Here is a 16,443-nt window from a genome sequence, read left to right as displayed (position 1 = left end):
TTTCTTTGGGAGAAAAGCTGGCGGGTAATTTGAAGAGCTCGAAATCTCAGCAAAGTGCTGACCCAATGAGTTAGAAATTGCGACGGGATCCACTAAGGTGTCATGCGCGACAGTGAGCCCAGAGACCGGGGAGAAACTAGGTACACCAGATAACTATTGAATCAGACTCTAAACTTTCTAGGAGGGAGTGAAGGTGTTAAATGAGCTAGTAAAGAAGTCCCAGCTTGCCTTCTTACTATCACGGATGATGCGACAGCATCGTGTACGGGACTGCTTATAGCGGATACAGTTGGCCAAAGTAGGATGGTGGCGGTAAACGTGAAGAGCATGTCCCCGTTCACATATTGCGTCACGGCATGCCTCGTTCCACCAAGGAACTGGGGGGCGCTGGGGCAAATCGGAGGTGTGAGGTATTGAACGAACTGCAGCTGTAAGGATAATTTCTGTAATAGGAGTGACCTCATTGTCGACACTAGGAAAGTGACGGTAATCGAATGTAGCTAGAGATGAAAGAAACGTCCAATCAGCTTGGGCAAACTTCCAGCGTCTTGGGCGCATATATGGCAGTTGTGGCTGCAATGTAAGGACACATGGAAAGTGGTCACTCGAATGTGTATCAGCAAGAGCGAACCATTCAAAGCGCCGAGCTAGCGTAACAGTACCGACCGAAAGGTCCAAATGTGAGAAATTTGTCGTGGAGGCAGACAAAAATGTAGGGTCCCCAGTGTTGAGGCAAACAAGATCTGCTTGGTGGAAGACGTCTATCAATAGTGAGCCACGCAGAGATCCCCAAAGTGGGTGGTGGGTACTGAAGTCCCCAACCAGCAAATAGGGGGCGGAAGCTGACCAAGAAGATGAAGGAGATCAGCTCTTGCCTCTTACATGATGGAATGTATACAGTACAAAGAGAGAAGGTGTATCCAGAAAGGGAAAGACAGACAGCAACAGCTTGGAAGGAATTGTTTAAGGGAATTGGGTTATAATGGACAGTATCATGGAGAAGAATCATGAGTCCTCCATGTGCTGGAGTGCCATCAACAGAAGGGAGATCAAATCGGACTGACTGAAAATGAGGGAAAACAAAGCGATCGTGGGGACACAGCTTTATTTCCTGAAGACAGAACATGACCGGCAAGTAGGATTGTAAGAGGATCAACAATTTATCCTGATTGGCTCGAATGTCACAGATATTCCAATGGATAATGGACATAGGGTGGACAGAAAAGGGAATGTGAGCAAGGTTGCTATCAACTCAACGACTGCTCAGAGCCGGCAGCTGACAGCGTGGAACGACATTCAGCCGAAGGCAGAAGATCCTGATCCATAGGTTGTTCAGGAGCAGCCTCTGCCACCAGCAATCAGCCGGTTGATTGGCCGCCAGCAGTGCGCCTTGGCAACACAGAAGACAGCCGAGGGCGGTTACTGCCAGGTGGTGCTGTAGATGAGACACGCCGTGGCAGAGAAGGAGATGAACTGGGTTTCTTATTAGCCTTCTTGGAAACAGGACGTTGAGATGAGGGAGGAATTGATGGTTGTGAAGTCGGGGTACGTAAAAATCTTCACGAGTAGGTTCTTTTTTGGAAATTCGGGTGTCTGATGTTGGGGCTCGTGATTCAGCAGAACCCGATGAAGGGTGAGCCATAGAGTGAGTAGGTGATAGTGGGGAGGTGGAACGGGCAATCTTTGCACTAGCCCATCTGACGATTGTGGCACTAAAGGTGAGATAACAAGTTTGCGTGCCTGCCTACTTTGTAGGCCTAGGAGAGGCAAGGACAGTGCTGTATTTACTTGTGTGAGGCACAGTGGGCTTTTGGCTGGCAAATAACTTTCGAGCAGCAAAGGTCGACACCTTTTCCTTCACTCTGCCCCATTTTCAAAGATGAACAGCTCATTCAGGAAATCAATCTCTAGAGGAAGCAGAGTGGTCACCCATACAGTTGATGCAACGAGGCAATGGAGGCACCCTCATGGGCATCCTTACCACATGTAACGCATTTGGCCAGATCGGAACATGACTGGCTGGTATGATTGAACCGTTGACACCGATAGCAATGTGTAGGGTTTAGGATGTAAGGGCGAACGGAAATTATCTCATAGCCCACTTTTATGTTCGATGGAAGTTGAACTCTGTCAAATGTCAAGAAGACAGTACGGCTTGGAACCAAGTCCTCGTCAACCCTTTTCATGACTATGAACAGCCATTACACCCTGGTCAGACAGGTAGTTATCAATTTTCTTGTCAGACAATCCATTGAGGGAGTGTGTGTAAACCACCCCACGTGATGAATTTAAAGTGCAGTGCACTTCCACCTGGACAGGGAAGGTGTGTAGCAGTGAAGTACGCAACAATTTTTGTGCCTGGAGGGCACTGACTGTTTCTAACAACAAGGTGCCATTTCGTAATTGGGAACAAGACTTTGCAGGACCTGTAATTGTGTTGACACCTTTCTGAATAATGACAGGGTTGACTGTGGAGAAGTCTCTACCTTTGTCCGACCGAGAAACAACAAGGAACTGTGGCACTGATGGAAGAACTATCCGTGGCTGAGACTCATTTAACTTTTGCTTGTGAGCAGACATAGTAGATGATGAGCAAACCATTGCAGAAGTAGCCCCATGATTACCGGTGTCTCTGATGGTGGGCTCCTTCCTTGTGGGGGGGGGCCCTCTGAGGGCACTCCTGCCTTAGGTTATTGTCCACACCTCCCGAGAAACGGACGGAGGGACCAATTGGCACTTTTGGAAGGTAGCAGCTCGGGTAATCATCTGTCCTGGGTCTGGCCATTACCAGAGGGTACGTACGTGTCCTATCATCTGTCCTGGGTCTGGCCATTACCAGAGGGTACGTACGTGTCCTACCTGTCTACCTGGAGCAGGGAATTACGCATTACCCCGTCACCGGCTACACGTGGGAATGCGTGGGTCAGCCTTCAGACACGCACAGGGAGGAACAAAGAAAAGGAAAGGAAAGAAGAGAGGTCTCAAACGCCACAGCGGAGAAGAGGGTAAAGGGCAGGAGGGAAGGGCAGAGACTTGCCAGCAGCGAAAGCGAAGAAGGAAGACTGTTTGACAGTTTTAAGCGTCTGTCTCTGGACGTAGGCACTAAACAAACACCCAGAAGGGGACAAAAGGAAGGGAAGAGGCGGAGGTGAGGGGGAGGGGGGGGGGGGGGCGAAGATGGGGGATGGGGAAGGCTGTGGAAAAGGAAGGTATGCAGCCCAGAAAGGAAAGAGGGCCACACTAGCTCGGGGGTCCTGTGCTCACTCAACTGCGCGGTCATCAGCACTCTTAGTAAAAGTCCCAGTTTTGCCACAGTCCAATTTTTACACAATTCAATCTAGACACTGTCACGATTGATGATGATGATGATGATGATGATGATGATCATCATCATCATCATCATCATCATCATCATCATCATCATCATCACCATCACCATCACCATCACCATCATCATGACAACACAAACACCCAGTCCCCAGGTAGAGAAAATCCCCAACCTGGCCGGGAATCGAATCCGGGACCCTGTGATCCAGAGGCAGCAACGCTAGCCACTTACCACGAGCTGCGGACAGACAATGTCTTTGCACGACAGGTTACACACATCTATGGCACAAAGTCACACACTTTTATTTTCATGAATAAGCTGTGTAGAGCAAGAGAACTGACACCAACTGGTTAATAGCACAGACAACATTGTTGTTGTTTTGACTGACTATGGAAGATCCCGACTTTTTTCCTTTACCACAACTGCCCCTGCACCTCTAGCTAATCTGATACAGTTCATACAATATGATGAATGCAGACAGACCTTAAGACACTAGAATAGGTCGGTCCAAATCCATGGTCTAAGCACCATCCAACAGCGGGTGTGAGACGAAATACATGGGCGCATTTCAGTGAATGGAGATCCAACAGAGGGAGGTGAGGTGCATTCCAACCGGCAATCCCTGCCCCATGGGCTTACCTCACTTGAAAAGAGGACAGGGTACATGGGGTGGTCAGGGAATCTGCGAATGGTGATGCATAAAAAACCAAGAGTTGGCTTCACCGTATTTGTAGAGGGGGAGAATCCTCGCTTCTGTGAGGAGACTATCAAATGGAGTAGTGAGAAAGGCCCCAATAGCCAGACGCACCCCACAATGCTGAACAGGATCCAGTATTTTCAGTGTGGAAAAAGCTGCTGACTCATAAACCTGACTTCCATAATCTAGGCTGGACAAGACCAGAGCACTGTAAAGATGGAGAGGAGTAGCATGGTCTGCATCCCAAGATGTGTTGGCCAGGAGGTGGAGAGCATTAAGCTTCTGCAGCATGTAGTCTTCAGGCAGCAAATATGGGTTAACCACATCAGCTTTTAATATAATAATAAATAAATTAAAAAGAAAAAAGGCTCAGGAAATGGGACTGTGCTGTAATATCTTGAAGCTGGTACTATGAATGACAATAATGTATAATCCGCATATTGGAAGCTATGGGAGACAGCACACGCAAAGGTCCGTTGGATGGCACCTTGGAGCCGGCACTCAGCAGACGTTACCAAGTGGGAATTGCACCAGGTGAAAAACTCATTGGCATGCCGGGGTAACCTTAGGGCCAACAGAGGTTACAAGCCCATTGATGGCTGTGAGGAGGAGTGTGACACTTAATACGGAACTCTGTGGGATACCATTATCCTGAATCTGAGGGGTGCTGAATGAAGTGCCAATGGACTCCTGAAGAGCTGGTGGTGGTGGTGGTGGTGGTGGTGGTGGTGGTGTGGGGGGGGGGGGGGGGGGGACACCACACACATATGAAAACAGAAGGTGGCCACAAAAGCCCCAGTCACAGAGTGTAACTAAAATGTGAAGGAACCAAACCATGTCATACACCTTATGTAGGTCAAAGAAGACTGCGACAAGGTGCCGAGCGTTAGTAAAAGCCAGTAAGATTGCAGTTTCGAATCTGAGTAAATGGTCAGTTGGGGATCATCCTTCTCAGAAATTACACTGATACAGAGAAAGGCCTTGAGATTCAAGTACTCAACATAATCCGAAGATAACGATCCTCTCAAGCAATTTACAAAGTACGTTTGTCAGGCCAATTGGCCAGTAGCTGTCGAGAGGCTTAAGAATGAGGCTAGCTATACTGTTTCGCCACTGTAAGGGGAAAGCATCCGTGAGCCAAATGTGGTTGAAGACCCTGAGTATGCATTGCCTTCGTGTAATATCAAAATGTTGGATCAGGTGGTTGTGGATGGAATCTGGGCCAGCCTGGGGCCATGTCACGTGAATAGGAAGAGCCTGCAAGAATTCCCATTCAGCGAAGGGTTCAGCTTGTTGAGGGTTGAAACAGAAAGAGGTCCGTTCAGCCCAGAGTTTCTGTCAGAGAAAGGTGGTAAGATAGGGAGATAATGACAAATTCTGTCACAAAGTTTGTCACGAGGTGTTCTGCAAGGACCAACGGATCAGCAGACAGAGCACCTTGGAGGATAAGCCCCTGGACAGTTGACTGTCACTGGTGGCCCAGAAGGCTACAGAGCTTGGACCAAACCTATGATGAAAAGCCGTACGTCCTCAGGGAGGAAACATAGCGCTCCCAGCATTCTTTGTACTCTGCTCAATAAGGTAGTGAGCCTTAGCATGGAGACGCTTAAAACTAAGGAGGTTGTTTAGTGAAGGGTGTTATTTAAATCGTTGCAGCACCTGTCGGTGGGCAGAAAGACCCTGCACGACCGCATCAATGGCAGTTCGAGAGAGAGGTGGCGAAGTGCACAGCAGACATATATAAAGATCAATTGGCCCTGCAGGCGGCAGGGGAATGAAAGGATCACTGGAAAGTGGTCACCGTCACAAAGATCGCGGAGTGACCAATGTAGGCAAGCCAAGAGAGCAGGGGAGAGACTGTGAGATAGAGAGCAGTAAAGGTTCCATTGGTGGCGCTGAAGTTGGTAGGGAAACTGTCACTAAGGAGATACAAATCAAAGTCTGCAGTAAGCTGCTCAAGTAGAAGACCCCTACCCAACAAAGTGGCACTCTCCTACAGGGGTGGTGCGCATTGAAGTCGCCAAGGAGGAGATACGGGGGCAGGAGTTTCTGTATTAAGGTAGACAGTTCAACATAAGGAAGTGGCCTACCTGGAGGGAGGTAGACATCGCAAATGGTGATTGCCGCAGTCATCTGCACTCTAACTGCTATCGCTTCCAGGTGGGTATGAAGAGGGATCCAATCACTAATGACATTAGTGTGAACCAAAGTGCGGGTCCCTCCAGAAGCTATCCCGGGGCAGGCACGGTTCTGACAGAACACTCAATATCACGAAACTTTAGAGAATGGTCATCACGAAAGTAAGTTTCTTGAAGAGCAAGACAGAACGAAGAGTAGAAGGAAGCAAGGGGTTATATTTCCCGGAGGTGGCGATAATATCCGTTGCGATTCCACTGGATTATTGTGTGGTGAGAGACTAGGTGAGACATAATGAAGCTGAGGGGATGTCAAGTCACTTGGTTGGTGGTCTTCACCAATGAGGATGGGGGTGACAAGCATAAAAACTGGGTCTGATTCAGGATGAGGTGGAAGGGCCAAACCCTCCAGGTAGCTGGGGAAGAATTGTCATTTGACTTGCACCACTTCTTGTCCTCATCCTCTTCCTCCTCCCTTGGAAGAAAGGAGGGAGGGAGGAGGCGTTATCAGTAAGGGGATAGGCGGCTAGTGTCAGGATCAGAGAGAGTGACTGGCTTTGGGGCCCTTTGAGTGCAGATCTCTCCTCCGAGGGTGCAAGCTTCCTGTCCTGAGAATGCTGGGGAGAGGTGTTCCGATACGGAGACCCATCCCTAGCAGGAACCAGGGAAGAGGAGGTTTTCCTTGTCCGAGGAGGAGGAAGAATTCCAGGAGGGGAAGAGACAAGAGCCGCCGAGGGTGAGGAAATGGAAGGGGGGCAGGATGGTGGTAGTGGGGAGGGGTGAGGAGGGTAAGGCATAACTGACGCATAGGTGGAGGAGAGATTTACAGGGTGAAGTCTGTCAAATTTCTTCCGAGCTTCAAAGTAGCTGCGATGGTCAACGATCTTTATTTCCTGAATTCTTTCTTCCTTCATGTACACTGGACACTCCAATGAGTGGGGAGAATGGAGACGAGCAGCTTACACAGTAAGGCAGTGGGGCGTAACAGCTCCCAACATGAAGATGGCAGCCACAGTCACCACAGATGAGAGTGTCATCGCATCATGAGGACAAGTGGCTGAACTTGAGGCAATGGAAGCAATGCAAGGGAGGTGGAATGTATGGTTTCACATTGCACCTGTACACGATTACCTTGACTTTCTTGGTCAGGGTATCCCCCTCAAATGCCATGATGAAAGTGCTGTGTCTACACCATGGTCCTTAAGGCCTTTCTGGACATGCTGGATGAAATGAACACCATGTCGCTCCAGATTAGCCATAAGTTCATCAAACTCGAGGAGGTGTCTATGGAAAATTACATCCTGAGTGACCTGTGAGGAGCAATAGTCAAGGGAGTTGTTTCCTAAATGGTCGCAGGCACAGAGAGAGACTGGCTGACTGGCAGAAGTTGTCTTCATAAGGAGAGAGCCAGAGCTCACATTGCTTAATGACTCAACTTCACCGAACTTTTCCTCAGTATGTTCCACAAAGAAAAGGGGTTTAGTGGAAGCAAAAGTCTCCCTGTTGGTCCCAGTACAGACTAGGAACCGTAGAAAGGGTCTCGCCCCAAGCCAACACATCTCACCCTCCTCCCAGGGTGTATCCAAGGAGTGTATGGCTGGAAAAGCAGCGCAACAGGAACTGAGAACTATGTACAGGAAGAGATGCAGCTGCAGTAGAACAGCCAGAGAGTTTAACACTTTTCATGTGCCAAACGTTGGTCCTGTTACCACCCACTTCAAGAAGTGGCTTGCCTTGTGGGCACCACACAGCCACAGCAACGACCACCTGGCACTACGGTTGCTGCCAGGAGCTGCCAGGGTTGGAGTCCTGGTCCAGCCCACAGCTTTAATCCGCAAGGAAGTTTCAGATCCTACCCTTAATGTCTTACAGTTATACTGGCATTAAGCAAGAGTAAGTAATCAAGACTAATTAATATTCAGAAAAGAAAGATACGACATGCCACTTACCCATCATTCTCGCAGTCCACAAGGTAAACAATCTGAGCCTTGATTGCCGTTATTGCATTCCAGGTGGCTTCGAGCACCTCGTGGCTGGTATGGGCATCTGCGAGCCAAGCTAGGGCCGCCCGGTACACTTGTGCGGCCGCCTGCACCACACGCTTCTGGACCTGAGCGCTCCCGTCCTGCAGCAGCAACAACAGGCTCGGCGCCACGCGTGGCAGCACATTTGAATCCTTTTTCCTAAAACAATAACATCACCTTGTCAAACAGTGCCTTAAAGAGGCATGTGCAGTGGCCAGCTTCACATTAACACCCACATAAATTTTGTTAGGAGGTGTCCTGCCCATTAGGTAGGTCCACCACTGCAAGTTCAGCAGTCTCAAAGTTATCCATGTTTCCTGCCACCTTTCCATAGCTGCTTGTGATACATTTACCTTGATGTCAATTAACCCCTCTTCCTTCCCTTTGTTCTACCAGAAAACCCTGATGTCACCAAAAGCTTGTATACTTAATACCTTTTGAATGTGTGTCCTCCTGCCGCTCATCCATCCACTTACATTATATTTCTTAAGGTCAGAAATTTTCCGAGCTCTTTTTGGTGCAAAAGATTTGCAAAAAATGGTTGAAATGGCTCTGAGCACTATGGGACTTAACTTCTGAGGTCATCAGTCCCCTAGAACTTAGAACTACTTAAACCTAACTAACCTAAGGACATCACACACAACCGTGCCCGAGGCAGGATTCAAACCTGCGACTGCAGCAGCAGCACAGTTCCAGACCGAAGCGCCTAGAACCGCTTGGCCACTTTGGCCGGCAAACATTTGCAAACCATAACCATAAGTAGACAAGTGCTTAGCATGCAAACCTGCCAATCTTGCTGAAATATTCTGCATTTATTAACAAACATTACATTATAGTTTTATTCAATAAAGATAAACTTTTGTTTTTATTTAACATTTGTATGAAAAATTAAAATTCATACTCACATGTACAATGCCTTATTGTAAAATGAAACAATAGTATTAAATTTTCTACTTGACTTTTGCTTTTATTGTACCACATTTTAACAAGAGAAGATCCACTTTTGGTTTATGCATCCTTGTCTGCTGCAAAATAAAACAATGGGAGATCCAGACTGGAGCAACAATAATAATATTACAAAAAGGATAGCTCTCGCGCACACGTGACCCCCCTAGCGGGTAAAATAACTAACGATGATGAAAGTAGAGAGAATATGAAATACAGGCCAGCAATCGTGAGGAAAGCTATGAAAAAGAGAAAGTTCTTAACAGTGATTTTAAATGTAAATGTTAGGAAGTCTTTCTTTAAGGCTTTTCTCTGAGTATAGCCTTTTACTAAAGTGAAATGTGGTTGCTAAAGAGTGCTTTTGAAATGTGCTGCTATGGCAGAAGCTGAGGATTAGACGGGTAGATCCAATAACTAACGGGGAATTGATTTGAACTGCGAAGAAATGAAATTTATGGCACAAACCACAACCTGACTGAAGGGTGGGATCAGGTGAAAGGGCAAATCTTGAGGCAAAAAGGAACTGTTAGTTAGGAGGAGGAAGGTTGGGTAGAGAGTGGAGATGAAGAGGCCTGCACAAGATAAGACTAGTTTGGAGTGTGACACTAGTCTTCAGAATAAATAAATAAATAAAATAGTCTTAACTACTGGAGGACCCCAATTGGCTCTTGGTTCTGTAGGAACACCCCAAAACTTTAGCACCAAACAGTACAGATGATAAAACAGGATCTGAACAAGAAAAGTAATCTGAGATAAGAAACAAATGGCCTCAAATGAACATGTCAAACAAGATGACAGAGTGAATGAACAATGCATCTGAATCATGTCTGCAACCTGTGTATGTTTCACAATGTACTACTGCCTGCTGCATTATTTGTTACTGGAACTCACTAGAAGCAGCACAATATCTTGGATGGAGAGTCATCAACAGCAATAGAAGTAACTTCTGATGTGTTCCCAGGGAAGTGTGTAGAGTACTTGTTGTTTGTGTTTAATATAAAATACCTGGTAAGCAATAATAAAAGATACTTCGGGCATTTTGCAGATACAGTGTCTATAACAAAGTACTGTCTGGCGAGAAAAAACTGCAGAAATATCATGTAATTATAAGATTTTGAAGTGTTGGAACAATTGACAACTTCCCTTAAATATACAAAAATGCAAAATTATGCACATGGCAAAATGTAATCAGTATCATATGACTACAATATCAATGAGTCACAATAGCAATGTGGCAGCTCTGAGAAATTCATGAGTTTAGCTCTTTGACTGCTTTGGATGAGTTAACTCTATGCTCCACCAAATATGATGACTATTATGCCAACCTGATTCCAGATGAACAGCGAAGGAAATGATGGCATCACGTGCAACTGTCCACCAACTATAAAATCCAATAACTTGAGAATGATATGAGATTGTTCTGCTCTCAACTTTAAATAATATTTTTGTATCACGTGTACGTTTAATACACAGCACTGACTCAGCTCAAATCAACCAAATGCAAAGTTTACGCTATGCGTCTTTACCTCTACAAATTCTCTAAAATTTCATGCAATGCTTCACGTAATTTGTTGCAGCACATTAACTATGATGAACAACAAAAGTAATTAATTCCTTTATCAAGTAAAAATATTAGACTGTAAGATGTGCAAAAATAATGTTCTTCACTGAAAAATTTTCTTAGAATTGGATAAGTATTTCATTGCGGCCAGAACGCCGTATCACTGCACAGGTAGCAGCGCTGGGCAAGCAGTACAGCAACAAAGAAGTGACTCTGAACATAATGTAGAGAGCACACCTGCAGCAGTCAAAGAGTTAATAATCTGTATGGATATGGGTTGGAATTAACACACAGGCTCAGTTACATATAAGATAGATGGGTAGCAGCCTTTGCTTCTTCATCAGGAGGAGACTGTTTACAAAATATTTCTGTCGACAGTTTTAGATTACTACCAGAGCGTGAGAAACCTACACCAAATAAGGTATACTGAACGTCTACAAAGAAGGGCAATACAAATGGTCACACGACAATGCCACAGGAAAGTTGAGAAATATGAATTGGCAGAATCTTTAACACGGGCACAAATTATCCCATAAAGACATGCTTACAAAACTAAAAATATTCTTCAGCTCTTCCCATATCACTAGTGCATAATCTGCAATGATAATTACAGTAACTCCAACATGCACAGAGGCATCATTCTGCCAGTGCTCCATTTGCAACTGGAATGTGTGGTGCCACGATAAGTACCCTCTGCCGCGAACTTCACAGTGGTTTGTAGAGCATGTGTTCTGATGTAGGAACTAGGTGAGAAATCCATTACATGTTATATTATTCTCTACAAAGCTACATCCTGAACTATTTTTGAAGCATTACTTTTACATAAACAATTTCCTACATTGCTTTCCAATTATTCCACATGGAAAACTAATCAAAAACAGATTTCTGCCTAACTCCCACTCCCCCTCGCACTTTTCTCGTTGGAGTTTACATGGGATATAACAAGTTTAAAGCGGATGTCCCACATACTCGTAAAGTGATGTACAAAATGCACTTTTGACAATCAGCTGCTTTTTTTTTTAATTTAAAACCCAAATATCAACGGTTTCAGTCAAAGACCATCTTCATGGATTAAAGTCACATGTGCCATTACTTAAAAAAATGGCCACGTACCATATGTAGAGCACGTCATGAATGCCAGTATACCACACAGCTGCTTTAACCCTAATCTGCGAAGATAGTCTGTGAATGAAAAAGGTCAATATTTATGTTAAAATGAAAAGCAGCTGATGGTCAAACATGCATTTTATACATTACATGGCTGCTATTAATAGTCACCTTCCAAAAATGTTTAAAGTAAAGTAAAACTGCAGAAAATTTAAACTCTAGATCAAAATCAGACTCCATCCACATAAGACTGACAAATCCAAAGATCTTGTATCAGATGGCCTCTCCCAAAGCTGTAAGAAGTGAATGAAGTGTTTAACTAGAGCTTAGCATGTCAGTAAAATACACGTGAGTGATGACAGTTTTCTGCAAACTTTTATAACACTAACTCAGGAAACAAGAATAGATACAACGTAATGAAGACAAGAAAATCTCTCTAATCTACATTAACTTTTTCCACTTTGTCATATAAGTATAAATTTAAAACTTTAAAAAGAAAAAGGAAAGAAATTTGTATATGAGAAAGTGAATGTCAGCAATGCCACTATTTCTCCATAGTAGCAAAACTGCAAATTACAAATTACTTCTTTCTGGTTGATTCGTAAACAAATACACAGTGTCATCTAGTAGTACCTTCTCATCAAATGATGGCGTGAGTTTATGAATGGGAAGTGATTTTAGTCATCTATCTACATCTGCATCTAAACCCTGCAAACCAACGTGAAGTTCACGGCAGAGAGTCTGTCCCATGGTACCTGTTATTAGGGCTTCTTCCTGTTTGACTCATATACAGAGTAGGGGAAGAATGACTGAATGCCTCTGTGCTCGCAGTAACTATTCTGAATTTATGTTCACGATCCCCATGTGGTGTTAGTATATTTCTAGAGCCCTCGTTTAGAGCTGGTCCTTGAAACGTTGTTAGAAGACTTTCTTGGGATAGTTTACACCTCTCTTCAGGAGTCTGTTGGTACAGTTTCTTTAGTACCTCCGTGACACTCTCCCACGGATCAATCAAATCTGTGACCATTCGTGCTGCCTTCTCTGTACATATTCAATGTCCCCTGTTAGTCCTATTTAGTATATGTCCCACATACTTGGACAATAATTTGAAATAGGTTGCACTAGTGATTTGTAAGCAATCTCCTTTGTAGACTGATTCCATTTCCCAGTATTCTACCAATAAACTAAAGTCTACCGCCTGTTTTACTTCTGACTGAGCCTATGTTATCATTCCATTTCTTATCCCTACAAAGTATTACACCAAGGTATTTGTACAAGTTAGACAATTCCAGCTGTGACCCACTGATATTATATTCATTAGACTTTTTTTTTGAGGGGGGGGGGGGGGGGGGGGATGCACAGTTCTACATTTTTGAGTGCTGTCAGTCTTCGAAATCTTATCACGGTCATTGATATACAACATTAACAGCTAGGGTCGCAACACACTTTCCTGTGGCACATCTGCAGGTACTTCTACATCTAAGGATGACTCTACATCCACGATATCATGCTGCATCCTCTCTACCAAAACGTTCTCAATCCAGTCACATATAATCATACTTTGACAATAAGCGTAGGTGTGGTACAGAATCAAATGCTTTTCAGTAATCAAGAAAGCTGTACAACTATCTTACTGGCTTGATAGAAAGCTTTCAGAACATTGCATGAAGAAAGTGCAAGTTCGGTTTCACATGATCAATGTTTTCAAAAGCCATGCTGGTTGGCTTGAAGGAGGTCATTCAGTTCGAGATACCGCAAGTCAAGATTTCAGAGCAAGCTGAGAGACAAAAATTTTATATTTATTTAATTTTTAGCCCTGAAAACATACAATACCTGCGAAGACTGAACAATCTTCATAACCTAAATAGTGTGCAAAGTTCCATCATGCACAAAGCAAGACATTCAAATATAGCTAAGAAATATAAAAAAAATTAGTGCCAGTAACTACTTTCAATATCTTTAATACTTTCTAATTCATTATTTCATTAACATATAAAAAAATTACGCACACAACACAAACACTGGTAGTGTCACATTAACTCTTAATTCGAGCTGAAATTTATTAATTTATTATTATTACAAGCTGCAACAATTATTCCTAGCTGAACATAGCCTGAAACTACAGGGATGATGTTTGGTTTGTGAGGCGCTCAACTGCGCACTCATCAGCACCCGTACAAAGTCCCAATTCTTACACAGTCCAATCTAGCCACTATAACGAATGATCATGAAGATGATGATGACACAAACTACAGCGAGCTAACACAATGTAAACAATTTGTGACAGTGGTTTTAAGTGATTCGTATGTCCTAGGGTGGCAAGCTACGGTCACAGGTAAGAATATATCTGACAACATATACTTTCACATGCAATTTAACATATCGAAATACGAGACTCACACTGCTTCCTCTATAATTCCAACGACGAGTCTTCTAACATCACTATTCCGATCGCTTTGGAAGGCGATCACCTCGTCCAGGAAGCTGTTCAGTAAGCCTGGCTCTTTTTTTACTATAATTTCCTGTACTTTCGACAGTATTTCTGTTTTTGTAGTGGTCTCTGACGTCACAGACGCCTCATTTAGCCAATCAACAATCTGAAACAATGTCAACACAGGTTAATTTTGCTACTCAATACTCACATTTGGATGGGTACATGAACACCAATTCATGTCATCACAGATCTTTTCTCGCGATTTCTTTATTATTAAAGCCCGATAATTTATTGAATTTGTTTCAATCACACTAGGGGCACCTCGTCTAACAATCAAAGCTTCACAATTCTGTGACAATTACGGAAATTCGCGATACGAAGGGATAAACTGCAACAAAAATTCCTTATAGTTCAAAATATGTGTCAAAACAACATTCGTAAGGTGCGGGACCTTCGAAGTCTGGCAAGCAACTTGCTCTGTTTGACAACATACGTAAGCAGTCAAACTGTCTGGCGCATTGGCCGTCAATCAAAATTTAAGCTGAACACGTTGGACATAGTTTTTGTTAGACAGACATGCCAAACTAAGCGACACATTGCTGAATAACCCGACTAACACGCAAAATCTGACGTATTGTTTGATCGTTTACGAGTGTCTTTTACTACCTTATTATAAGATGACCCATCTTCTTCTGTCGCAGTATCATCTCTTTCCTCAATATCTTGAAGCGACATTGTAGCTTTGTAAATGAAACGGAACACCTAGTTTTAAAATTAAGATATTATTGCTGACTTTTAACGATAGATAGCCACACAGCTGCAGGTGTGGGTTGTGTGCTGCATTTGTTTAGCTTCAATCAATGATGTATAAACACTGAAGACATTTCACTTTATCCTCTCAGATTTAAATCAAATGTTATTTGTTTTTAGGGAGCCTACAATATCTGAAGCAATGATATTTTATATCTTTTTTATTTGCTATCAACGAGTGAATGTTTCATTTCGATGCATAATTTTATGTGTACTGTGTAGTGAATCGAAAGAAGTTGAGAGAATGAGTTCGATGTCTCTCTGGTTCAATTTTCATCTCTTAAAATTGAGCGCTTTGGAAATGTTACTCATTTGTCAATAGAAATAGAATATGTTTATGTTTTCGTGAACTAGAAACGCTATACTGACTAGTGACTATAGTATACCTCGGACACAGGCTGTCGTTGTTCTGTTAATGATGAATTTGTAGTTAGAAAAGAAAAAAAAAAAAAAACAATCGGATAGATGTTTACAGACATGGATGGAGAGAAAAAGGTAGAATTAAAGCCAAAATCGTAAATTGAACTTATATATTTTCTTCGCTGCTATGCATGTTAAGAAATTCTGTTTTCTCAGAGTACACCACCTAACCTGGATACGCCAGGGAAACAGAAGCTGTGGAGTTGGCTTAACAAAAATCTAAAAATTGAAATGACTGATGGAAGGGTTTTGGTTGGCGTCTTTCTATGTACAGACCGAGACGGTAACGTAATTCTTGGCTCGTGCAGCGAATATCTGAAACCTGAAGGTAATAGCCCAAAGAAAGCAATTGAGTAATTTACGAGTGCTCAATTACACCCAACTAAAAAGAATTGAATTTTTCAGATACTGTAAATATGGACGAGCCACGAGTGCTAGGTTTGGTGATGGTGCCAGGTCGTCATATAATATCAATTTGCCTAGATGACGTTACGAAATTTGCTCAGGACATAATGTGAAATTACACGAAGGTCAAGTGATAGTAGAAACGGACCCCTTTTTCTCGTCCAAACGGTGTTTATATGTTTTCATGTTTGTGTGTATATTTGTCAACGTAAATATATTCATTATTGATATAAACCGATCATTTGTTAGTGCTGTGGTAAAACCTTAAAATTATATAATGTGGTAAACCGTGGAATAATGTACACCATTTATATTAAATAAGGCATACCATTTATATTACTGCCGCACATCAAATATAACTGTAACAAACCTTTGTATGACATAAGACATTTGCAAACAGGAATTGTATGAGGTACATTGATTCAAATTCCCTGTGTAAAGATTAGCTCATGTATTCTCACTATAAATGTTATATAGAATTTTGTATTGTTTGTTGATGGTTTACATCGTATTTGTGTTTGGAACAAACATACAACAAAATATTTATCTGTGTTACATTAGTTGCAATGTGACATTA

General features: G+C 43.2%; 2 protein-coding genes across 2 annotated transcripts in view; one reads left to right on the top strand and one right to left on the bottom strand.

Moving 5' to 3' along the window:
* LOC126424822 (symplekin) overlaps nt 1-15,077 on the bottom strand; it is a 129,377-nt gene extending 114,300 nt beyond the window's left edge. The window contains exons 1-3 of the mRNA XM_050087616.1: nt 14,898-15,077; nt 14,198-14,394; nt 8,110-8,343 (exon numbers count right to left, since the gene is read on the bottom strand). Of these exons, the coding sequence (XP_049943573.1) occupies nt 8,110-8,343; nt 14,198-14,394; nt 14,898-14,966 (500 nt within the window). The 5' untranslated portion in view covers nt 14,967-15,077. The remainder of the gene's footprint in view (nt 1-8,109; nt 8,344-14,197; nt 14,395-14,897) is intronic.
* A 270-nt stretch (nt 15,078-15,347) lies between these two features.
* On the top strand, nt 15,348-16,100 carry LOC126425055 (N-alpha-acetyltransferase 38, NatC auxiliary subunit). Its single transcript, XM_050087965.1, has 3 exons — nt 15,348-15,536; nt 15,618-15,789; nt 15,867-16,100. The coding sequence occupies exons 1-3, from the start codon at nt 15,507-15,509 to the stop codon at nt 15,977-15,979; spliced, it is 315 nt and encodes a 104-aa protein (XP_049943922.1). The 5' UTR covers nt 15,348-15,506; the 3' UTR covers nt 15,980-16,100.
* Nucleotides 16,101-16,443: the final 343 nt, after the last annotated feature.

This window comes from Schistocerca serialis, chromosome 10 (genome assembly GCF_023864345.2).
Source record: "Schistocerca serialis cubense isolate TAMUIC-IGC-003099 chromosome 10, iqSchSeri2.2, whole genome shotgun sequence".
Taxonomy (NCBI): Eukaryota; Metazoa; Arthropoda; class Insecta; order Orthoptera; family Acrididae; genus Schistocerca; species Schistocerca serialis.
Note: the sequence above shows the minus strand (reverse complement) of the source record. Positions and strands in the feature narration are given on the sequence as shown.

Excerpts from the sequence above, each read along its gene's own strand:
- LOC126425055 (XM_050087965.1), top strand. The coding sequence starts at position 15,507 with ATGTTTACAGACATGGATGGAGAGAAAAAG. Across the intron at positions 15,537-15,617 it reads ACATGGATGGAGAGAAAAAG|AGTACACCACCTAACCTGGA; the intron begins GTAGAATTAAAG and ends CTGTTTTCTCAG. Across the intron at positions 15,790-15,866 it reads CGAATATCTGAAACCTGAAG|ATACTGTAAATATGGACGAG; the intron begins GTAATAGCCCAA and ends TGAATTTTTCAG.